The sequence below is a fragment of the Brachyhypopomus gauderio genome, chromosome 5 (assembly GCF_052324685.1).
Source record: "Brachyhypopomus gauderio isolate BG-103 chromosome 5, BGAUD_0.2, whole genome shotgun sequence".
Taxonomy (NCBI): Eukaryota; Metazoa; Chordata; class Actinopteri; order Gymnotiformes; family Hypopomidae; genus Brachyhypopomus; species Brachyhypopomus gauderio.
This window is the reverse complement of record NC_135215.1, coordinates 19,745,418-19,770,590: the sequence shown is the minus strand read 5'-3', so window position 1 is coordinate 19,770,590 and position 25,173 is coordinate 19,745,418. Positions and strand designations below refer to the sequence as shown.

The window sequence follows — 25,173 nt, the reverse complement described above, 5'->3', positions numbered from 1 at the left end:
CACATGCACAGACACACACTCAACAGAACACATATAGCCTATACACACTGTATGTCAGATTTATCTGAAGACCTTTACAGTACTATACAAATTAGTAATATACAAATTAGAAAACAGATGTGAAAGGTTCATCTGCACAACACACAGACACACACAGACACACAAACTTTTGTTTGCTGAAGAGATCGGCCACCAGCTGCCGGCGCCGCTACTCCAGGGTCCGCAGACCCGTACCACCTCACGGGCCTCCAGGGTCCGCAGACCCATACCACCTCACGGGCCTCCAGGGTCCGCAGACCCGTACCACCTCACGGGCCTCCAGGGTCCGCAGACCCATACCACCTCACGGGCCTCCAGGGTCCGCAGACCCGTACCACCTCACGGGCCTCCAGGGTCCGCAGACCCGTACCACCTCACGGGCCGGGAGTGTCACGCTTTCACCTCGACACTACCTACTTGTAGCAAATCACAACTATTAATAAACATTTTTGAAAGCTTGAATTGGTCGAATTTGTCATTTATTTTCCTACTGTTTATGAGGATGATCAAAGCGACACAGCACATCCAGACAGATGTATCACAGATGCTCATTACATTTGGTTTTGAGGTAGTACGCCGTGTGGTAAAGATAACACTGGAGATTTGGACTAGTACAGAGGCTGTCCGGCTAATGTGCTAGTCTTTCCCTTCACAGTTAACATCACAATTCTCAGTCACAGATTTCGCTGTAACACATCTAGCGTTCATTGGCGCTGAGAGTGTTAAGATTAGCTAATTTTAATATATACCCTTTCTCGTCATGCCTACAACGGTTTCTGTTCAGTCGCTCTGTTCAGACTGTTTTATCACATGAGCGACTTATTGCATTCCCAAAAAAGCAACTAAGATGTCAAAAGTTCACAAAAAAGTACATTTATTTCATAAATTCAATACAATACAAAAAGTGAGATGCATATATTATATAGCTTCATGACAAACAGAGTGATCTATTTCATCATGTTTTTGTAATGTTGATTATTATGGCTTACAAACAATGAAAACCCAAATCATCATATATATATATATATGTTTTATTCAGAAATGTTGGTCTACTGAAAAGTAAATGTACAGTAAATGCACTCAATATTTGGTCGGGACTCCTGCACAAATTACTGCGTCAGTGCGGAGTGGCATGGAGGCGATTAGCTCCATGATGAGTAATGATGAGTTTTCATTGGCTGTGTCATAATCAGAAATAAACACTTGAAATAGATCATGTCATAAATCTATATAATATATGCGTTTCATTTTTGCATTGAATTACTGAAATAAATTAACTTTTTGATGATATTCTAATTTATTGACATGTACCTGTAGATTAAGAAGAATTGTTATCATGTTATATGTCAACCGTGAAATAGGCAGTGATGTGCACGTATCCGAATATATTTGTAGTATATTCGCTTGACCACTAGAGAGCGCTTGTGTCCTTGGCGTCACGGAGCTCTGGAGGAAGTCGGTGCAAGTCTGAGGGGAGATAACATCCGGTATTGAGGTAATTTACATTAGAATGTCTGCAAATGTTATATTTTATGTTTATGAGCAGCTCCGATGTTACGAACCGCCCAGAGATGAAAATATGTGTGAAATATGCCAGCGGTATCCTGACAGAAGAATGAATCGCTGCTCTGAGAGTCCCGTGTGTGTGTGCGTCGCTGTCGCAGACTCGCCCGTCAGTGTTTAGTCCGCCAACTGTCGTGTTTATGGTGAGTGTGAAGTTACAAATCCGAACTTGCCCGATAACTTCGGTATCTAACTGGCGAACTAAGTAATTATTCGGACTGGTGTGACAAATAGCATCAAGACAAACAGAAACATCGACTTAGCCTGCAGAAGAGAGTGGGCACTTGTAAGTTTGTTTGACGGGTAATTTTTCCTTCAAAGCGTGACTGACGCTGACCTGCTAGTAGAACTAAAGGCTTGATAAAGAAACAACGGTGGGTAAGTTTTTATTTTATTTACAGGCTCTAGACAGAAATCAGGTCGCCTGTTATTAACAATTGTTTTGTTTACAAAAATAAACGTGGTCTGCGCATTATATACTCCCATGGAACATTTATACAAAAACGAAGTACAAATCTGTTAACTCTCCTAAACGAAGTGACATCTGTGTATAACCAGACCAGTATGTAAAAATATGTTTATATTGCACACAACTACCTACTGTGTCTGCAGGGCTCCGAGGCGGCGATGGCCAACCCAATCCGTGTGCAGGTGTCCAGTAAGACATGGGAGCTCAGTCTCTACGAGCTGCACAGGACACCACAGGTAACGTTTCACCGCAGTGCTTACAGTGTCATGAAAATAGATTGTGTGAGGTTCATACAAACCCCCAATAAATACCTGCACTCAACGGTAAACAATCTCGTCCAGCACTGATGTAAAAAAAGGACAAATCTTCTTGTAATATACCTCTAACATAACCTGGCCCTGTGTTTCGTCCCGTGTATTCAGTAATGCCTGCGATCCCCAGAGAGCATCTGTACTGTGACACTGTCTGTGTCAGCTGTTGTCTTGAGAGAAGTTGTGTCTGCTGTTTTGCTTGGGTGCTGAAGGAGGCGATCATGGACGGTACTGAGATCGCTGTGTCTCCCAGAAGCCTCCACAGCGAGTTGATGTGTCCAATCTGCCTAGACATGCTGAAGAACACCATGACGACCAAGGAGTGTCTGCATCGCTTCTGTGCAGAGTGCATCGTCACCGCACTCCGATCGGGGTACACGCTGTGTGTGTGTGTGTCAAACAGTCAGGGGTTTGGTTTCCATGTAACACACTTGATACTGAGAAATATGTGTGAGTGGTGCTACATAAGGATGATTCCCAGTCACTGTAGCTGTATTGCAGTTTTACAGAATGTTGTAAAAGGTACAAAATCATCATCACGTACTGTCTGTAGTGTTCTGTTTGGTAGGGTTGGGTGCTGTCGAAGTCTGAACACTGCATTAATAGTACTACCTGCTTTGTTTTCTCCCCTACCCTCTCCAGTAATAAGGAGTGCCCCACCTGTAGGAAGAAGCTGGTGTCCAAGCGCTCCCTGCGGCGTGACCCCAACTTTGATGCGCTCATCTCTAAGATCTACCCGAGCCGTGACGAGTATGAGGCGCAGCAGCACCGCGTGCTGGAGCAGCTGGGACGCCTGCACAACAAAACAGCTCTGAGCTGCAGCATCGAGGAGGGTCTTCGCATGCAGGCGCTGCACAAGTGTGTGTGTGTGTGTGTGTGTGTGTGTGTACAGCAGGCCTGATAGTTTTCAGGCGCCACGCCGGAATTCCGGCGTACCGACATGTCCGCAAGAAAAAAAAATTGAGGGGGGGAAAAAATCCGTCAAATCATAATGATAAACCACACGCGCGCGCATGCTATCTGTTTTGAGGCCAAAATATGATCCTTACGAGGTTCCCAAGTTACGATTTTTTGTGGTTACTACACATCTTCCATTTACTGTATAAAGCCTTGTTTGGACCTAAATGGTTCTGCGTCGTAAACGGAACTTGGTGTTTGGTGTGCGTGGCGTCAGGATTAGTTAAACGCAGCTATGGATAAAGGTATTTGCCAAAAGGCTAGCTTTAGGATAGGATAACTGCGTATAGTACGTTATTTACGTACATACATGTACGTATGTTCCGATTTACACCGAAAATCGATTTACGACGGATCAACGTCGTAACCCGGGGACCACCTGTATTTCAGACATCGGAAGAGCTTCAGAGGTAGGTTTGATGTTGAGGTTCAGGTCTCTTCTGGTAGGTTTGATGTTGAGGTTCAGGTCTCCTCTAGTAGGTTTGATATTGAGGTTCAGGTCTCTTCTGGTAGGTTTGATGTTGAGGTTCTGGTCTCCTCTGGTGTTTGGTACCTCCAGGCCACAGCGTGTTCGGAAGCCGCAGCAGGAGAGCGACAACACGACTGTCAGCGGCGGAGAGGACAACGGTGATACACGCTCGCATGTGTCCCACGACTCCGCACCTTCACACATTACCTCTGCCCCCACTGGCCACACCCCCGAGCCCGGGCCCAGCCGTGGCAAGAGGCCTCGGGTGTCTGATGAATCAGGTCCAGAGGCTGATGGAGACAGCCAGAGACCTCCACGGCAACGCCCACTCTCCGAGATAGAGCTGGTGTTTCGCCCACACCCCCTGCTGGTCAACTCACAGCAGTGCAGCCAGACCAGGTCAGAGACAGAATAGTGTCTAAATGGGGCATGACTTACTTTGATAGATGTGTGAAAATATATTTGATTCTCAGTTTTGGTCAAAAGCTCCCTTTGGTACATTGATAATGGCTGTTAAGCATTTATAACCAAACTAGTTTGCACATAGGAACAACCTTTTATTATTGTTTTATAGAATATAGCAGATAGAACGAGACCAGTCAATACAGACGTCCAGAAATGTAAAATAAATATGTAAAACGTATGGGTCTTAAGAACCATCCTCCTTCACTCTGAGCGAGAACCCGTGTCCTGCCTGTGTCCACAGGTATGTGAAGACCACAGCCAACGCCACAGTGGACCATCTGTCCAAGTACCTGGCCCTGCGCATCGCCCTGGAAGAGCAGAGTGAGGCACGTGCCAACGGGGCGCCCGACGCAGAGACCCCCGTGAGGGACGAGGAACGAGACGCAAGCCTGCAGAACGTCAGCGAGAAACAGTACACCATCTACATCATTACGGCGGGGGGCCAGTTCTCCGTGAGTGTGCGCACCCTCAAGTTCTGCAGCTCGTCCATTACAGTAACGAAGCTGATGACCTCACGATGCGTTAGAACGGTCACCGTAAGACTCCTCCCGTGTCCCTTCGTTGTAATGTGTTTTTCCTCCACAGACGCTGAACGGCTCCCTCACGCTGGAGCTCGTGAATGAGAAGTACTGGAAGGTGAGCAAACCTCTGGAGCTCTACTATACGCCTACCAAAGCCCCACCCACTGACCCTACCCAGCCACGACACCCCTCCCCAACACAAGGTTGATTCGACTCCAAACCTTCATCTGATGGTTGGATGTACTTAGATTATGGATTTGATAAGTTTTGTAAGATTTGTTTCAGGGTATTTTAGGAACATCACATGTAAATATGAACATGAAAATGTGCAATTACCACAGAAAGTCCAAAGTAGTGGTGGTGGTTGGGGGGCAGTGGCCCTCATATCTACTGGCTGAGTTTCAGACTCCAGGAAGGATGCAGGTGACTACTTCAGACCTCCGTTACACCTCCCCAGGAGATCCACCTGTGTACAGAACACTCCCTGCTTCCAGCCTTGTTTGTACGAGCTGGAGTCTCCATACCATTGCTTCAGCACACTTCCTTGTTCATGGCACTTTTGTCCTGTTCATATCGTACAGATCTGTACTGTTCTGCACTCTTAATGACTATATGCAACATTGCTTTGGTGTTTGGATTCACATACACGCCAGCAAAGAAAATTAAAACCTCACAAATCACTCTGTAGCCACTCTGGGTATTAAAGACCTGGCCATGTCCATGTGCACATGACTCATTCAGCAGTCACTTAGGAATGAGAAATTACACCTATGTTTAGGTTAGACCTGGAGGATATTTACACCAGTATGCCCATCAATTCTCTCTGTAAAGAACTGATTGTTGAAGCAGTCCAACTCCCCTGGCCACACCCCTCATTAACTCTCCAGAAGCTGTCCAGCCCCAGGATGCCACATACGAAGCTGCAGATTGTCATCTTGAAGAAAGAGGCGGAGCACCAGGTGGTTATGAACAATGTGGCTTTATTGAAGGGAGAAATTACTTCTTCTTGGACACACCCACAGTGCGGCCACGGCGACCAGTGGTCTTGGTGTGCTGCCCACGCACACGCAGACTGAAAGAGAGACAAGGAATCAACACAGACCACACGCACACACCACGTCACTCACATTCTACTCTCCAGCTCTGGTAAAATTATTAGCAACCTCAAGTCCAGTGTTTATTCTGCACCAGGACATAAGTCACAATGCCACTGGTTGCTACCAGCACCAAAATCATAAACTAAAGCACATCAATGTCTGCTATCTCTCAATATTCAGCCAGCCACTACTGGACTCCTCTCAGAGTTGCAGCTAACCCACAGCCAACCACTTAGAAGTCATGGCCGTATTCTGGGAGCTGTCCTCCTAATCCAGATAAATCACCCACTTCAGCAACTTGCTCTTAACCTCCTGTACTTCTGAAAGCTGTGGCAGGGCAGAACCAAGCTCTTGCACGCACCGGGGCACTGGCCAGCACAGACTCCTTCACAGTAGCACATCATGGGTCACTAAGACCTGGCTGGTTACTGGCCTAACAAGGCAGAATCCTTGCAGGAATGTCACCTCCTCCCTGATCTAATAGATCAGCCATTATCCATCAGCAATAAGTCTTAAACTAGATCACATAGAGAAGCCCATCTTCAGCGGCAGGAAGCTGCTTACCCCCAGAAGTGCCGGAGACCACGGTGAGCCCTGATCTTCTTCAGCCTCTCTAGGTCTTCTCTCAGTTTGTTATCCAGACCGTTGGCCAGGACCTACACACACAGAATGGGACCAAAACAGCTAACTAACCATCTCGGCCACAATCACACCAGACATTGCCAATGTTTTAACCACATTCTGCCATTAGGTCAGTGATCACATGAACATTCACACATCAAAATCAAGCACTAAAGTAAAGGTGCAGAATTTACAAACACTAAACACCTGTTAGCACGGCTCTGCCACCTCCCACCACATAGGAATTACTTAACTATACAGGAATGCTGCACATTAGAGAATATTAATGCAGGTTCACTCCTATAAGACCAGAGCCCCTTACCCAACCCTTACTGAATATTCCAATTGGCTGGCTTGTCTATTGAGGGAGGGATCTTGTTACCTGGCTGTATTTGCCATCCTTAATGTCCTTCTGCCTGTTCAAGAACCAGTCAGGGATTTTGTACTGGCGAGGATTCTGCATGATGGTCACTACCCTTTCGACCTGTGAGAACAATTATCACGTTGGGTACTTTCACACACACACACAATCCTAATACTTTCCACTGGTATAAAAATATACACTGAAATACAAATGTTTAAAGAAAAGCAATAAACCAGAAACATTTTCTTGGACACATGAAGCCATTCTGTATGCAAGTAACCAGTAATGATCCCAATACAGCAATCACCTCAACACCAAACGGCATGCACACAGGGACAGTAAAAACACGACCATTCTAATAAAAGCCAGAATAGCCCAGTGTCCCAGTCCAACTCTGACAGCACAAATCCTAGACCAGCCTCCCTCAACGAGGCTTAAACGAGGTTGTCCTACCTCATCCTCCGTGAGCTCGCCAGCCCTCTTGCTCAGGTCGATGTCTGCCTTCCTCAGGACCACATGTGCGTATCGCCGTCCAACACCCTGCAACACACGCTCAGTCAGAACCAAGCAGGTTTCAGCCAGGTCTCCTTCAGCTGACGGTCAGAGCCTGGAGTCACACCGCTGCGCTCGGGTAAGGCCTCAAACCGACGAGGTGCTGGTGGGTACCGCTTCAGCTCACCTTGATGGCAGTGATGGCGAAGGCGATCTTGCGCCTACCGTCAATGTTCGTGTTGAGAACACGCAGGATGTGCTGAAACTTCTCCGGAATTACTAGAGACTAAACACAAAACAAATACGTCTTTAGCTCCCCGGGAATCACCTTAGATCAAACCACCCAGCGATGGCGCGTTAGGCATTTTAAAGTAGCTTAACGTGAACCGGTTATGCTCGCATAGCCCGAGGAAACGCAGATAGTCGTTACTGCTGGACTGAATCAACCATCTCAACATTCAGCTCGGCTACTAGCAGCACGCACGACGTGCACATATTAGCCAGTCGACCGGTCGAGCTAACGTTGGGTTAGCTAACACATAGCTCAATGAGGCAAGGAGTTAGCTAGTCTTTAGAACTAATATGCGTTTGAACAAGTAACAAAACCAACCCAACAAAACGCTATTATTTTTATTGTTATTTTTGTCAGCATGGCGACTTTACTGAAAAGCAAACTGCAATGTGAGCGAAGTCGCCGAATGGCAGAAAACACTCCAGTCGCAATTCATTGTACAATTGTGTCTTGTTGAGCGTTTAATCGGTCAAAATACATTAAAGTACTGTATAAACATATAACTTCCATAACAACGACGCATTCCAAATGACCATGTAGAGTGTATCAAAGCCGATGTTGAGGGATTTTTACAAACATTTCTAGAGATCTATTTCACACTCACCATCTTGGAAGTGGTTCAGCGCAAAGAGGAAGTGGAGGAGTTCTCGCGAGCCCTTCAGCGCGAGACGACCGGAAGCGGTTCCGTCGCACTATTATTGTTCTCTTCACAGCCACTACAAAGCCCACGACAGCGGTGGATTTTTTATTAGACCAAGGTATGACAGTATTTTTATGGAACCATAATTGCGCTTTTTTATGAATATTTCTTCAGTATGGTTAGCTTAAAACGAGTATATTATTTTGTCTATTGTCATATATTTTAAAATAGAGGCGATCATCTGGATTTCTTCCAGACAACAAACTGCAACGGACCCGTTTTTGATGACGTAAGAGGCAATGGCGGACGACGCGGTGGGTGAAGCGGCTCCTGGTGTCAACACGGCGCTCCGCTCCACCGGCACCGCCATGGCTTATTTACAAGACGAGGTACGAGCACTTTTAATCACAGTGAAGATTCCAGAGTTTTTAAACTAAACATTAGGGTATGTGCAGTTTTGTGTAGTGACAGCTAGCTAGCTGCCTTCACACTTAACTACAGCCGGTTAGCAGGTAGCAGTGTCACCGCGGGATTTGATTTGGTTTCCTGGCTGGTAAAATTAATTTACCGATGTGTTTATGATTCCCGACACCTTTATTTCACTTCCAGCTTTGGATGACCATTTAGTGATTCCCCTTTGGTGATTACGTAGCTTCAAAGTTACGCTAACGAGCCTGTTTCCAAATGAAACATAACGACTTCCTAGCTAGCTAGTTGGCTAAATCAGTGGGAACAGACCATTGACAAAGGACTGATGTTTTCGTTTACATATAACAGACTGTCGTTCTGTACACGCTGTCAACCTTCCACGGCTACGAATTAGTTTTACGTATGTATGATTTTAGCATTTTTGAAGCTTACACTAACTCATAAACCGAGTTATGCTAGCTTGTTGTTATCACTGATGTCATTCATGCTCACCCAGCCCTGGTCATGCTCGTGGTTTAAACTCTTCTCTATATTCATCCACAGAAGAGTGATATTGACATCGTGCCTGCCCTGAATCTGGGGGATTTAGATCTAACCACAGATGAGTTCATTTTGGACGAGGTGGACAGTAAGTCCTCAAATAGCTTGTAGTGCCTTGAATATAGTTTGATAGCTATCTATGCACAAATGAAAATGTACTGGCTGTTGTCTGCTTATCTGTCATTAGTTCACATTCAAGCCAACCTGGAGGATGAGCTTGTTAAGGAAGCGCTTCAAACGGTGGGATTATGGCCCTGCAGAAACACTTTATTTAAATGATCAAGTCATTGGACTGGCTACTGAAGGTCTTTATTTCCTCTTCTAGGGCGTTGACCTGAGACAGTACTCAAAACAAGTGGAAGCTGAACTGCAACGCATTGAACAGGCATCAATCAAAGACTGTATCTAAATCAAAGACTGAATTCAACAGCCTCCCATCTGGGTGGAACCACACATGCCATTCACAGTCTTGTTCAGCGCCAGGTTGATATCAGAGATCATATTTCTGCTCACTTTCTTAAAGTTTATTAAACTTTAAGATTAAAACCAGTCATGACCAGTTGCCATTTTAGTAACTATTAACAGTGATAACTGTATGAACATGGGAGTAACTATATTAACCTTGAAACTGCAGATCGAGTTAACTTCCTGATCCAGCTGTCATGGGTTGCGGTCAGAGGGGGTCTGTGTGGCAGTGTTAGTGACAGTAGGCTGATACTAGAATAGTGTACAGCAAAAAATTAAATACTCCTTCCCTGTCAGACTCCTTGACAGCAAACTGTACAGACATCAAAGAGAGTCAGAACATTGCCTCTCTGCACAACCAGATAACTGCCTGTGATGCCATCCTGGAGGTGAGCGAAGACACTCCAGACTGAATACAGCTTAACACTTCAGTTGCAGTACCCACTTCTAAACTGTTACGTTATTGCCTGTATCAAGATGTTTTAACTACATTTTCCTTAGTTGGAAGTATTGTGATTCCATAATGATACATACAGATAAATAATCTGAGAAAAAGAGAAATTTTAAATAAAGTAATGCTACATGTAATTTTCCTCATATACACACATACAGACATGATGGATGCCTTTTGTTTTTATAGATTTTTAGGATTACTATAATGTGAACTGAACTTGTAATTCTGGGTTTGGTCAGTGGAGGGCAGTGTTGTTAACTGACAGATTTATTGAAATGTAAAAAAATCCATGATGGAACATTTCATTCTGTATATTTTATAAAATATTTCAGTAATTTCAACATTTGTATTTTATTCTGATCAAAGTTATAATACTTCGTCACATTTTATACATATTGTTTATATCATTATATTATGTATTGGTAAAATTGCATTGCATCAAATTTTTGTACACATGTTCAGTGAATGGGTGACCCTGACCTCAGTTTTGCTGTTATGTGTGACTCTGTCTCTCTATCTCGGTCTCACTATCTCTGTCTGTTTCTCTCTCGCTGTCTGTTTCTCTGTGTCCTTCTGTCTGTCTCCATCTGTCTGTTTCTCTGCTCTGCCGTCTCTAGCGTATGGAGGGTATGCTGAGTGGTTTCCAGGGTGACTTGTCATCCATCAGCAGTGAGATTCAGACACTGCAGCAGCAGTCTGTCAGCATGAGTCTGCGCCTGAAGAACCGACAGGCAGTGCGCAGTCAGCTCAGCCAGCTGGTGGATGAGCTGGTGGTACCCAGCACCATGATCTCGTAAGAGTGTGTGTGTGTGTGTGTGTGTGTGTGTGTGTGTGTGTGAGCGTGTGTATGTGAGCATGTGTATGTGCACGTGTGGCTGGTAGTTCCCAGCACCATGATCTTTGTTAATCTGTCTGTGTGTAGCGTGATTCTCGACAGTCCCGTGACCGAGCAGGACTTCCTGGAACAGCTGCATGAGCTGAACAACAAGATAAATTTTGCAAAGGAGCTGAGCTTCAGGGAGACGCTGGCTTGTGCAGACATACAAGACATCGTGGACCGCCTCCGAGTCAAGGTGACTGAGCCTAGCCTGCAGAACTGCTGAACACACACACACACACACACACACAAGACGTAAACGTACACACACATATACACACACACAGGTGTACACATGCACACACAGACATACACGTGCACACACACACACACACACAGATGTACACGTGCACACACACATTCATGTGCACACGTACACAGATGTACTAGTGCACGCACACATATACATACACACAGAGGTACGCACACACACACACACAGACGTACACACACACACACACACATATGTACACGTGCACACACACAGACGTACACACACACACAGACGTACACACACACACACACACACAGACGTACATGCGCACACAAACACACACAGATGTACACGTGCACACACACACACAGATCTACACGTGCACACACCAATAAGTCAGTTAATTTAAATAATAGGACAGTGTTCTATTTCTTGACATTCATATGTTACTATCATTCTGAGTCAAATAACTAAGAACTGTCGTCCATAGGTTTGAATGTTTGCTGCATGTCTGATTCACAGGCTGTGAGTAAGATCCGTGAGTTTATTCTGCAGAAGATCTACTCATTCAGGAAGCCCATGACCAACTACCAAATCCCTCAGAACACACTATTGAAATACAGGTGTCAAACACACACACACACACACACACACACACACACATGAACACACACACAAATTAGAAATCGTAGTTCAGTTCTAGAACAATATCAGTCATTTTCTGGAAAGGTCAGTGTAAATTTGGACCTTTTTGGCTGAACGATGACCTGTTTCCTCTGGTCTGTTCCCTGCAGGTTCTTCTACCAGTTCCTGTTGGCCAATGAGAGGAGTGTAGCCAAAGAGATCAGGGATGAGTATGTGGACACCATGAGTAAGATCTACTATAGCTACTTCAAATCCTACAGCGGCCGCCTGCTCAAAGTGCAGGTGAGAGATCCCAGATGCCAGCCTGTGTGTCTGTACTGTGCCACTTCTGTTCTTGTTGTCAGTGTTCTGTCTGGGGTATATTTACAGACACTGTAAGTGGTCTGCCTGTGAAGTATTATTGCAGAGGCTGTCTGTGGGGTACCAGGAAACGCTGTCTGTTTCTGAGACTTTAATCTGTGCCCCTATTGGTTTGGTCTGGTTGTCAGTATGAAGATGTAGCTGATAAAGATGACCTGATGGGTGTGGAAGACACAGCCAAGAAAGATATCCTTTATCACCATTAGCGACCTCTAGGGGGAGACCTCCGTCTGGGCCACTGATTTGTGTGTGTGTGTGTGTGTGTGTGTGTGTGTGTGTGTGTGTGTGTGTGTGTGCGCACACCATGAGTGACCTCTAGTGGGAGACCTCCGTCTGCGGGATAATGAAGTGTGTGTGAGTGCATGTGAGAGAGAATTTATGAGGACAGATGTGTCCTCATAAGACTGGTCATAAGACCACTGCTACTGCTAATTTTAATGCTACTGCTTGGTTCCCTGTTCAGTCCATTCTTTTGTACAGCTGCTATTCCTTAACCACAGAGCAGGGTTCTTCTCCAAGCCTTCTCTGAAGAGCAGGAACACCATTTTCACTCTTGGCCAGCGGGGGGCAGTGCTGAGCCCTGCAGAGCTGGAGGGCCCCATTCTCATTCCACATGCTGCTCAGCGTGGCGACTGCAGGGTGAGTGTGTCAAGGCCGTCCTCAGCAGGTGCTCTGAATGGTGCTCTGGGACCACCAGTATGTTAGGGTTGTGTGAAGGGTCTAATCACATGATTAGTGATGACCGTCACGCACAGATATGAAAATTACTCACCGATAGCAACAGCTGATCGAGGTCAGAAACTCTTCTGTGCTTATCATTTTGTGCTTCTGATGCTGAAAATCATCATTATATGATGATTCTCATGATACGATCATTCTCATGTCTCCCCATCCCTCTCTCTTTCTCTCTCTCTCTCTCTCTCTCTCTCTCTCTCTCTCTCCCCAGTACCCGTATGAGACTTTGTTTCGTAGCCAGCACTATGCTCTTCTGGATAACGGATGCAGAGAGTTTCTTTTCCTGGTGGATTTTTTCATGGTGACTGGAAACTCTGCACTGGACCTGTTCAACAACGTCATGGGCAGAACTCTCAACATGTTCCTGGTTCGCAACCTGCTTTGTTTTACACTTTAGTCATAAAGGAAATTGACCAGCAGGAGGTGCCATTTTGCCAAAAATAAATGCCATCATCACCTGCAAGTGGTTCATTTGATGACTGCATGCATTGTCTTCAACCATGCATATATATTCATATATATAATGAGCTTTTTTCAGATATTAAACATTAAACATCTCTCCCTGTCTCTATTAATGTTTGTCTTTCTCTGTCTCTCATTTTCTCTTTCTGTCTGTCTGTCTCCCACACAGAAAAACATGTCAACCTACGTGTGTGACTGCTACGACAGTATTGCTGTGTTTCTGTGTATCCACATTATCCTGCGCTTTAAAGCCATTACAGCTAAGAGGAACATCCCTGCTCTAGACAAGTGAGACATGCACACATTGTGGTTGTGATGAACACACACCAAGTGAACACATTTTTCTGATGTGACTGTTATCCCACATGATCTTAAATACGCCTGACTAACAGACCAATTCTGAAACCATCTGAAGACACACTGGAATCAGCACGATGTGGAGAAATCTTTAACTTAACAAAATATTATTTTAAATGAATTTAATTAAAGCTTAGCTCCAGAAAGCCCTTAAGTTAGGCCTTAGTTAATTTCTGTTTCTTAACCTTAGATTCCCTAACAGTTAATTTTCATCGAACTGGCCTTGTGTTGTTGAATACTACTTTAACGGAGTGGTCTCGGACAACAGAATCTTCACATTTATCTTCATTGTGTTCTCTCTATCTTTCACATCTTTTCTGTCTGTGTGTGTGTGTGTGTGTGTGTGTGTGTGTGTAGGTACTGGGAAGCCGTGTTGGAGATGTTGTGGCCGAGGTTTGAGCTCATCCTAGAAATGAACATCCAGAGCATCAGAAACACAGACCCTCAAAAACTGGGAGTGTTGGACACAAGACCACACTATGTACATATATACACACACATATATACATATACAAGACCACACTATGTACATATATACACACACATATATACATATACAAGACCACACTATGTACATATATACACACACACACACACATATATATATACATATACAAGACCACACTATGCACATATATACACACACATATATATACACACATACATATACAAGACCACACTATGTACATATATATACACACACTACATACATATACAAGACCACACTATGTACATATATACACACACATATATACATATACAAGACCACACTATGTACATATATACACACACATATATACATATACAAGACCACACTATGTACATATATACACACACATATATATACACATACATACATATACAAGACCACACTATGTACATATATATACACACACATACATATACAAGACCACACTATGTACATATATACACACACATATATACATATACAAGTCCACACTATGTACATATATACACACACATATATACATACACAAGACCACACTATGTACATATACACACACACATATATACATACACAAGACCACACTATGTACATATATACACACACACATATATACATACACAAGACCACACTATGTACATATATGCACACATATATACATACACAAGACCACACTATGTACATATATGCACACATATATACATACACAAGACCACACTATGTACATATATATACACACACTACATACATATACAAGACCACACTATGTACATATATACACACACATATATACATATACAAGACCACACTATGTACATATATACACACACACATATATACATATACAAGACCACACTATGTACATGTATACACACACACACACACACACACACACACATATATATATATATATATATATATATATATATATATATATATATATATATATATATATATATATACAAGACCACACTATGTACATATATACACACACATATATATACACATACATACATATACAAGACCACACTATGTACATATATATACACACACATACATATACAAGACCACACTATGTACATATATACACACACATATATACATATACAAGTCCACACTATGTACATATATACACACATATATACATACACAAGACCACACTATGTACATATACACACACACATATATACATACACAAGACCACACTATGTACATATATACACACACACATATATACATACACAAGACCACACTATGTACATATATGCACACATATATACATACACAAGACCACACTATGTACATATATGCACACATATATACATACACAAGACCACACTATGTACATATATACACACACGTATATACATGTACAAGACCACACTATGTACATATATACATATATACACACACGGATATGTGTGTGATATATGATATGAGTGTTGGACACAAGACCACACTATGTACGAACACACATAGAAAACTAGGACTGTTGGACATGACAACACAAAGTATATAAATACACACTCACACTCCACACACAGTTAGGGCGTACTCACACTAGGCACGGTTTGCTGGATCCGTGCTGGGGCCCGGTTATCCCCCCTCCCCACTCCCCCTCTGGCCTGCACTCACACTCGCTTCAGCAACCCGGCCCGAGCACGCTTACGTCATCACAACGCCGCTTTATTTGGAAAAAAAGCGCGCTCGCACAACACTATAGAGCTCATGATTCTCTTTTTATTGTATTTTTGGAGTCGTTTTGGGAGTGCAGAAACACGGTGCAAGCACAGATTTATCGATCATTTAACACAACGATTGTCTGCTAATCGCTTTGCCGCTATGACTGTTTAACGTGAGCGTCGCATCACTGACGTTATGTTTGAGTTCCAGCGAAATGAACCAATCACACGAGGCACCAAGCGGGCCCGGGCACGGATAGCGCTCACACTAGAAGCGAACCGTGCCCGAGTCCACATGAATCGTGCCCTGGCCCACCTCTTCAAAGCGGGCCCGAGCACGGTTAACTGATCCGGGCCCGGGCACGGTTGGAGCGCTCACACTAGCCAAACGAACCGTGCTTCGGCAGGCAATCGTGCCCGGGCCCGGATCGCAGAGCCTAGTGTGAGTACGCCCTTAGACTGTAGGACTGTTGGACATAAGAGATGTATATAATGAATGCAATAATAATATAAAGATATAATCTGTGTATATAAACAAATACACATTCTCACAGACACAGATTCTGTGAAATAGATCTTACCGTTAAAATATCAACCCCCAAAACCACACACACTTCTCCCCAGTACTCACATCCTCCCCAAACCACTTGTGCAATGATGGTATCAGACAACAATCTGTGTTTACACTGTAAATGTAACGTTGCTTTTGTAGATTACACGTCGCTATGCTGAATTCTCCTCTGCCATAGTCAGTATAAATCAGACGTTCCCCAACGAGAGGACCAACGCACTGCTGGGGCAGCTCCAGGTAATGTTCCCCTGACAGAGAGGTTAGTAGAACTGAGGGGGGTTAGTACAACAGTGTGTTTTGTGTATGAGGAGTATGTGTGTTAACTGTGTGTGTGTGTGTACAGATTGAAGTGGAGAACTTCGTGTTGAGGATGGCTGCTGAATTTCCCTCCAGACGTGATCAACTCATCTTCCTTATCAACAACTATGACATGATGCTGGGTGTTCTTATGGTGAGTTGGACACGCACACCAGTGGGGAACCGTCAGGGCCCCTAAAATATTCTTAAAACATAAATATGTAGAATATAATTTATCCTATTTTATCTACTTACAGTTTAACAATCGACATCTAAACAATTACAAAAATATTAACAAATAAATTATTCAACCGTGTCTATTCAATCTGTGTTGCCTGTGAGCCTGTGTCTCTCCTTATTAGAACTGTGATGCCTCTGCAGAATGTTGGTGGTTGGTGGTCCCGCTGTTCGTTTACAGAGGGCCAGGCAGTTATAATTCAGCGCAATACCAGTTTCAAATGACAGTAAACATGACCAATCATATCTGCCCTCTTAGTGGATGGGCTTAACTGTATGATGATTTCCGCCGGCTGTGGTGACGCTAGCTGGCGTTAGTGTACCACCGCTAGCTAGTTTAGATTCATTCCTTTGATGCCCTCGTGCGCGTTGTTTACATATTCCACTCCCGAGGAACACGGATCTGTGGAACCTTATTTTGCTTAAGAAGTTATCTAGTACAGATGTTATTGTTTACTGTTGTCTCAATGTTTTATTTTTTCTTTATTGCAGTTAATTAGGAGAGGAAACAATTTTTTGGGGGGGGGATGGGAGCGGGCCCAGGTTTAATGGTTATGGTTCGCTACTGACACACACACACAGACACACACACTCACCTTGTCCACCACAATCTATCCTCATGTACATTTTCACATTCTGTTGGTGAACGGGCCACTCGTCAGTTTACATCAGTTTGTAAACCAAATACCTGTATTCTACGCATGTGTGTGTGTGTAAAGTCGTGTTATTTGTCTAAAGCCGTTATTTGTGTAAAGTTGTTGTGTTATTTATGTAATGTTGCATAGGAAAGAGCAGCTGATGACAGTAAAGAGGTGGAAGGATTCCAGCAGCTCCTCCTGGCCAGAACACAGGTAAGCACATGCAGAGAATTATGGGAAATGGAGTTACAAGGACCTCATCAACAATTGTTAATTGTAGACCAGGACATAGAAAAAGTGGCTACAGTTTTGGCACCTCTGGGATCTGCTCACTTGTCCTGGTTACCATGGAAATGTCCCATACCTGTTAAATGCTGTGTCAGGTGACCTCTGAGCTGGTCAATCCTGAAGAATGAGGACATGGATACGTTGAGCTTTTAACTGGACCTGAAACCTGTAAATGTGGCTGTTTTTGAGTTGGTGGAAGGCTGAAGACTGAATGTAGGTCTGGATTGCTGTAACACTTCATTGTTTATTGTAAAAGGTGATTTGTAAATTTTGTTGAATGGAGCTTTCCGTGTCATGGAAATATTTTAATCTCTTTAAACAACATTACAAATTGCGAGTACATTATTTCATTTTCAATTACTAATAACATTTATTTTTCACGTTTTGACCTCAGCAAATGATATTTAGCACAAGCACATTACGTTCGTATGTTTGCTTTCAGTAGCATATGGAAATGTCTTCCACACCTGTGATGACATCTGCTTCACATACTCACATGATCAAGTGCTTTGACAGCAGTAGCTCTCTGGAGTTTACCTAAGAAATACCTGTGCTTGTCTGTCTGTCTGTCTCTAGGAGTTTATCGAGGAGATCCTGGCTCCTCCATTTGGAGGGATGATCTCGTTTGTGAAGGAGAGCGAGGCGCTGATGGAGAAGGGGCAGCTCGACAAGCTGAAGAATGATGAGGGTAAGGGAGACAGTGAGGTTAGGGGTTAGGGGATGTTCTGAGGCGTGTTCATCGGGATTGCTATGAAGCGTGTTCATCGGGATTGCTATGATGCGTGTTCATCTGGGCTGTTTTTAAGCGTGTTCATCGGGGCTGTTCTGAAGCATGTTCATTAGCGTGTCCTCTGCTCTAGTGCGGATCACCCAGCTGGTGCGAGGCTTCTCTACTTCGTGGAAACAGGCTGTGGAGGCTCTGAGTCAGGACGTCATGCGCTCATTCACCAACTTCAAAAACGGCACCAGCATCATTCAGGTTGGCTCAGCCACCTTCTCTACTTCACATTCTTATTTTCTCTCTCTCTCTTTCTTGTTAGATCTCTTGTTATTTTCTCTCTTCCTCTCTTCCTTCTGTAATTCTGTGCCCATCTCTCTAGCCTTTTCCTCATAGAAGTCCTTTGTGGTTAATGATTCTTTGTAAGAACATGTTCAAGCTGGATGTTTCTTTTAATTGATCAATAACATCACTCACTAATGTCAGAATACTTGTCCCTTGTGTGTATTTACATACGTGTGAGCATGTGTATCCTTGTCTGTGTTTGTGTGCATGTGCACATGGGTGCATGCATGTTTGTATGTGTACATGAATGTGTGTGTGTGTGCGTCGTTCTTCGTCTGTATTCACCAGGGGGCGCTGACGCAGCTCATCCAGTACTACCACGGTTTCCATAAAATCCTTTCTCAGCCAACCTTCCGCAGCCTGGCTGTGCGGTCTGAGCTCATTAACCTGCACCACCTCATGGTGGAGGTGAAGAAACATAAGCCCAACTTCTAGGAGATCAGAAGGAGCACGTTCCACAAAAGCCTGTGGGGCAGGAAGGAGCAGAAGGGCAGCAGCTGAATATGCTTCTGCCCTTGTGTTCTACGCTTCTCCTTGTGACTGACCTTTCCGTTCCACTCTCCAAAAAACACAAATAACGGGACCATGAGGTGAATGTCCTATTGTGTGCTTAATTTACAGTCTTTTGTGTTTGTCCTGCTGAACTGGGTGGAGAGGAAGTTGCTGAGATTAAATCATGAAGACCAAACCGCTTTAATAGTTCAAACAGGAACCTACAGCTAGCCTGGAATGCAGCAAAGGGTTTAATGCAAGGGTAGTGACGTCTGTGTATTACTGAAGTGAGTTTATTGTTGATGAACTAGAGATAAAGGAAATGGGACTGTAACCATCATGTATAGTCACACACACTGCTGTTTACGTGTGTTCTGAGTAGACTTGAGCACAATGGCCAGCAGATGCTGCGTGTCCAGGCAAACCTCTGCCTGCTGGAACCACTGGATAACATCTGCTCCGTCTGAGTCTTCTGATACACACACTGGTCGTCTGATAGAGACCCCCGTAAATGTCATGTAGTCTGTTGCTATCGCAGGATGTCTGATGTGATCCGGTGATGTCTGATGATGATTTTTAAACATTTGCTGTGTTGTTACTGTGTGCTACTCACAATAAAATAACTAAATTAATGTAATGTTATTTAATGTGTTCTTCTATACATGATCCTAGCAGTCATGCCAGTTAGAATGAGCTAAACCTTATGGGGAATAGGGAAATGACCAACCAGAGAAGTGATGGAGAAACGGCAGAAGAGGACTGAAATAATGGATGTAGTGATGGAGAATGATCAAGGGCTGAGGGATTAGGGGGATTAGGAAGGTAACCGTTGTTTCTATAGTAATCAGCAGAGGTGGGGACTCGAGTCACATGACTTGGACTCGAGTCAGACTCGAGTCATTAATATTAAGACTTTTGACTTGACTTGAAAAAATATTCAGAGACTTAGACTTGACTTGGACTTTTACACCAATAACTTGGGACTTGAATTGGACTTGAACCTGTTTACTTGCAAAGACTTGATTTTTTTTTACCCCAAATCTAAATTTTAAAACGCATATTAATATTTATAAAGTGTGCCCCATTAATTTCATTTCCGTCCTTCTGACGCAGACCGGTCCTCTGCTTTTCCACACGCGTGTGTGTGCGTGAGCTGCAGCACAACCAATCAAATGGGGGGTTGGCGAACGTAAATTTTTACCGGGCGGGGTGTAAAATGTACACAAATTAAGTATTATATCGCGATCGATCGATCGCCAGTGGTTGGTGCCAGAGCGAACTAGTAACTCATTGAATCATAGATGTGGATCAGAGGTAAATAAACTAGATTTTTTTTCCGGCGTGAGAAATCGGATGTGTGGCGTGAAAGCGTGTGAAGACGGTCAAATGCGTGTCTCACGCTCAATGCGTGAGAGTTGGCAACCCTGGGTTCTGTATCTGAACTCGGGGAAGAGAGCCTCTCTCTGTCACCATCATAATATCCAGTTCTATCTCAACATGGATTGTGTATTTGAAAACATCTACGTCGAGAAAAAAATATATTGACAAAAGTGGAGCGAGTTTTCAGCTATGGGGACATCATTCATCGTGCACAAATTACATACAGACTTTTGGCCAGCAAATGCAATGCAGAATAGTTTACTGAAATGTCTAAAGTTGCAGATTCCTGTTAATTGTTCAGTTCTTATATTTGTTTGTCTTGTGTCACTCACACATGTTCTCCAAGAAACCAGATAAGAGAAGAGAGGGAAAATGCTGTTATGGTTCTTTGTATTGTACTGTGAAAATATCAGCACTTTTTATTTGAACATGGAGTTCTACTTATGACTTTTTCACAGAATATTTATTTCTGGAAAATTGTAGTTTAAAGTATGAATATTTTTGCAGCTAAGTTTAACAAATTGAACTGTGCAATAAAGAGGTGTAATTTTAATTTTTTTTAATACTTCGTGTTTTCAGTTGCACATGTTGATGAGATCCGGGCGTGGTCTACCTTCTTGGGGTCCAGCTGGGTGTGGTGGACCCATTGCATTTTTTGTTAAAATAATCAGCAGATTTAGCCCAATTGCAAGTAAAATAAACAATACATATGTTAAATTAGTTTGCTCTCATTTATTTATTAGTTACTTTTTTATTAAAATGTAACACAATAAGGAAATGAATCATAAATCATGCTGGCTGACAGGCTGGTCCTATGGCTAGCTGCTGACGGGCTGGTGCTAACGGAGCTGGCTGCTGCTCATCCTCCTTTTCATTATCACTATCAGACTCTGATATTTCAGAAATGTGATCCTGAAATTTCTTCTTCTGAATCACCATCAAAATCCTCTGTCTCTTCCAATAGCAGCTGTAAGGCAGTCTGAACTGAGAATCGCTTTGCCATCTTTTATAGCATTTTTAGCATTTTTAGCATTTATAGCATCATGTCCCCATGATTGGATGAAACACACACTCACACACACACACAGGTCCAGAGAGGAGGGAGGGATAATGAGGGCTGAGAGAAAAGATGCTTCTTTCAGATCTCACCCCTTTGTCTCTATAGAGATTCTTCGTCTGCTGTCTGACAATATGCAATCAACCCCTGATGTGACAACCATCAAAAGTGTTGATGGTTGCTCACCTTTGCATGCCAAACTCCTCTGTCTTTTGTTTGTATATCCTTTAAAGTCATACAGACGACTATCAACTACCCAACCCAATGTTGATTGCCCACTTTGACTAGCCCAGGGCCCAGTGGACCCTGTATGTAATACAAATGTGAAGGGGGGGGGGGGGGTACGGGGGGGTGGTAATTGAAAATATTTTCTGATTTATGTTGCTCACAGAAAATGAGCCAAGGACCAATGAATCTCAGTTTGAAAAAAAAAAAAATTGTAGAATTTTTTTAAGCTGATTTTTAAAAAATGGGTCCCACAGACCCTTGGACCATATAAGGGTTAATCAAGATTTGAGGAGAATACAGATTTAAAAAAGAACGCATGTCTATTATTTACATTTAAAATATACCTGCAACATTGGTAAAAAAAAAAAAAAAAAGACTCGAAACGACTTGAAATTCCAAGTTTCAGACTTGGGACTTGACTTGACTGTTGCCTGTCTTGACTCGAGACTTGACGTGACTTGAGTGTCTTTGCTTGAGACTTGACTCGGGACTTGAGGTATAAAGACTTGGACTTACTTGAGACTTGCAAAACACTGACTTGGTCCCACCTCTGGTAATCAGAGTACTAAAGGCTGTAAAAAAATCTAAATACACTGCTCAAAAAAATAAAGGGAACACTTAAACAACACAATATAACTCCAAGTCAACCACACATCTGTGAAACCAACCTGTTTAGTTAGGAAGCAACACGGATTGTGAATCAATTTCACCTGCTGTTGTGCAAAAGGAATAGACAACAGGTAGAAATGAGAGGCAATTAGCAAGACCCCCCCCTATAAAGGAGTGGTTCTGCAGGTGGGGACCACAGACCACTTCTCATTACCTATGCTTTCTGGCTGATGTTTTGGTCACTTTTGAATGTTGGTGGTACTTTCACACTCGTGGTAGCATGAGACGGACTCTACAACCCACACAAGTGACTCAGGTAGTGCAGCTCATCCAGGATGGCACATCAATACGAGCTGTGGCAAGAAGGTTTGCTGTGTTTGTCAGCGTAGTGTCCAGAGGCTGGAGGCACTACCAGGAGACATGGAGGGGGACGTAGGAGGGCAACAACCCAGCAGCAGGACCGCTACCCCTCTGCCTTTGTGCAAGAAGGAACAGGAGGAGCACTGCCAGAGCCCTGCAAAATAACCTCCAGCAGGCCACAAATGTGCATGTGTCTGCACAAACGGTTAGAAACCGACTCCATGAGGATGGTATGAGGCCCCGACGTCCACAGATGGGGGTTGTGCTCCATGCAGGACGCTTGGCATTTGCCAGAGAACACCAGGATTGGCAAATTCACCACTGGCTCACCAGAGGTAGCCTGACTGCCATTAGGTACCGAGATGAAATCCTCAGACCCCTTGTGAGACCATATGCTGGTGCGGTTGGCCCTGGGTTCCTCCTAATGCAGGACAATGCTAGACCTCTTGTGGCTGGAGTGTGTCAGCAGTTCCTGCAAAATGAAGGCATTGAAGCTATGGACTGGCCCGCCCGTTCCCCAGACCTGAGTCTGATTGAGCACATCTGGGACATCATGTCTCGCTCCATCCACCAATGCCACATTGCACCACAGACTGTCCAGGAGTTGGCGGATGCTTTAGTCCAGGTCTGGGAGGAGATCCCTCAGGAGACCATCCGCCACCTCATCAGGAGCATGCCCAGGCATTGTAGGGAGGTCATACAGGCACGTGGAGGCCACACACAATACTGAACCTCATTTTGACTTGTTTTAAGGACATTACATCAAAGTTGGATCAGCCTGTAGTGTGTTTTTCCACTTAAATTTTGTGTGTGGCTCCAAATCCAGGCCTCCATTGGTTAATAAATTTGATTTCCATTGATGATTTTTGTGTGATTTTGTTGTCAGCCAGGCCTGATAGTTTTCAGGCGCCACGCCGGAATTCCGGCGTACCGACAAGTCCGCGATAAAAAAAAATTTGGGGGGAAATCCGTCAAATCATAATGATAAACCACACGCGCACACATGCTATCTGTTTTGAGGCCGAAATATGATCCTTATGATCCTTACGAGGTTCCCAAGTTACGATTTTTCGTGGTTACTACACATCTCCCATTTACTGTATAAAGCCTCGTTTGGACCTAAGTGGTTCTGCGTCGTAAACGGAACTTGGTGTTTGGTGTGCGTGGCGTCAGGATTAGTTAAACGCAGCTATGGATAAAGGTATTGGCCAAAAGCTTAGCTTTAGGATAGGATAACTGCGTATAGTACGTTATTTACGTACAGTATGTACGTATGTTCCGATTTACACCGAAAATCGATTTACGACGGATCAACGTCGTAACCCGGGGACCGCCTGTATTTCAGACATCGGAAGAGCTTCAGAGGTAGATACAAGATAAATTCAGTATTTTATCTTTATTCTGACTGAGTTACATTTTTATCAGAAATATAAGAGTGGTTTTTTTTGAGCCGGTACAGGTGGTCAGACGATCTGGTTCATCCTGGCCGCCTTACGGCGTAAGGCGTAATACATGAACAAAAGCACAAAATGTATGTCCTAATAAACCATCACAAAATATTTATTACATTTATAAAATTTTATATATATAAAAACTAACTATAATCATAATACTTGTAATTCTTTTAAACTTTATTTGCATAATTTCTTTGAGTTGTCTGGTATCCTATAATTTACTAACAGTAATGAATAAATAATGAATCATGCCTGTTTTTAACATATTGTGTCTAATTGTTAACAATCTTTAGGTTACAGCATTTTCTCAGAATATTAATAGAAATTAGTTTTTTATTTCACTATAATGATTACCTGACTTATTTATTATTAATTAATTTAAAGATTAATAATTAAATATTCTAAATATGGTACATTAACACTCCACCCCCCCCCCCCCCCCCCCCCCCCCCCCCGCGCAGAAAAAGTTCAGGCTCAGGAATTTTTCCCACTATCACCCCTGTGTCAGCACAT

The 25,173-nt window shown here is 43.5% G+C and overlaps 3 protein-coding genes across 9 annotated transcripts; 2 read left to right on the top strand and 1 right to left on the bottom strand.

Moving 5' to 3' along the window:
- Positions 1-1,468: 1,468 nt before the first annotated feature.
- LOC143514738 (E3 ubiquitin-protein ligase RING2-A-like) lies at positions 1,469-5,521 on the top strand. 6 transcript variants are annotated; one of them, XM_077006299.1, is made up of 9 exons: positions 1,469-1,534; positions 1,637-1,745; positions 1,924-1,980; positions 2,215-2,307; positions 2,595-2,755; positions 3,025-3,240; positions 3,899-4,207; positions 4,515-4,725; positions 4,859-5,521. In XM_077006299.1, exons 4-9 carry the CDS (start codon positions 2,230-2,232, stop codon positions 5,000-5,002), a joined length of 1,119 nt encoding a protein of 372 aa, XP_076862414.1. In that variant the 5' UTR covers positions 1,469-1,534; positions 1,637-1,745; positions 1,924-1,980; positions 2,215-2,229; the 3' UTR covers positions 5,003-5,521. The 6 variants fall into 6 exon arrangements, with proteins under 6 accessions (XP_076862414.1, XP_076862412.1, XP_076862416.1 ...); XM_077006297.1 differs by lacking the exon at positions 1,924-1,980; XM_077006300.1 differs by having other exon boundaries at positions 1,485-1,745; positions 1,924-1,976.
- A 236-nt stretch (positions 5,522-5,757) lies between these two features.
- On the bottom strand, positions 5,758-8,318 carry rps18 (ribosomal protein S18). The gene is made up of 6 exons (XM_077006302.1): positions 8,265-8,318; positions 7,556-7,654; positions 7,330-7,416; positions 6,895-6,996; positions 6,456-6,547; positions 5,758-5,866 (listed from the first exon to the last, which is right to left on the bottom strand). The coding sequence occupies exons 1-6, from the start codon at positions 8,265-8,267 to the stop codon at positions 5,791-5,793; spliced, it is 459 nt and encodes a 152-aa protein (XP_076862417.1). The 5' UTR covers positions 8,268-8,318; the 3' UTR covers positions 5,758-5,790.
- Positions 7,371-20,204, top strand: vps52 (VPS52 subunit of GARP complex). Of its 2 annotated transcripts, none has more exons than XM_077006295.1 (22): positions 7,371-7,507; positions 8,246-8,418; positions 8,557-8,689; positions 9,273-9,357; positions 9,457-9,509; positions 9,595-9,670; positions 10,056-10,123; positions 10,806-10,981; positions 11,111-11,261; positions 11,802-11,902; positions 12,074-12,206; positions 12,413-12,470; positions 12,790-12,923; positions 13,231-13,386; positions 13,651-13,769; positions 14,196-14,319; positions 16,699-16,794; positions 16,901-17,008; positions 17,877-17,942; positions 18,594-18,705; positions 18,878-18,996; positions 19,369-20,204. In XM_077006295.1, exons 3-22 carry the CDS (start codon positions 8,600-8,602, stop codon positions 19,513-19,515), a joined length of 2,172 nt encoding a protein of 723 aa, XP_076862410.1. In that variant the 5' UTR covers positions 7,371-7,507; positions 8,246-8,418; positions 8,557-8,599; the 3' UTR covers positions 19,516-20,204. The 2 variants fall into 2 exon arrangements, with proteins under 2 accessions (XP_076862410.1, XP_076862409.1); XM_077006294.1 differs by having other exon boundaries at positions 8,532-8,689.
- The last annotated feature ends 4,969 nt before the right edge of the window (positions 20,205-25,173 follow it).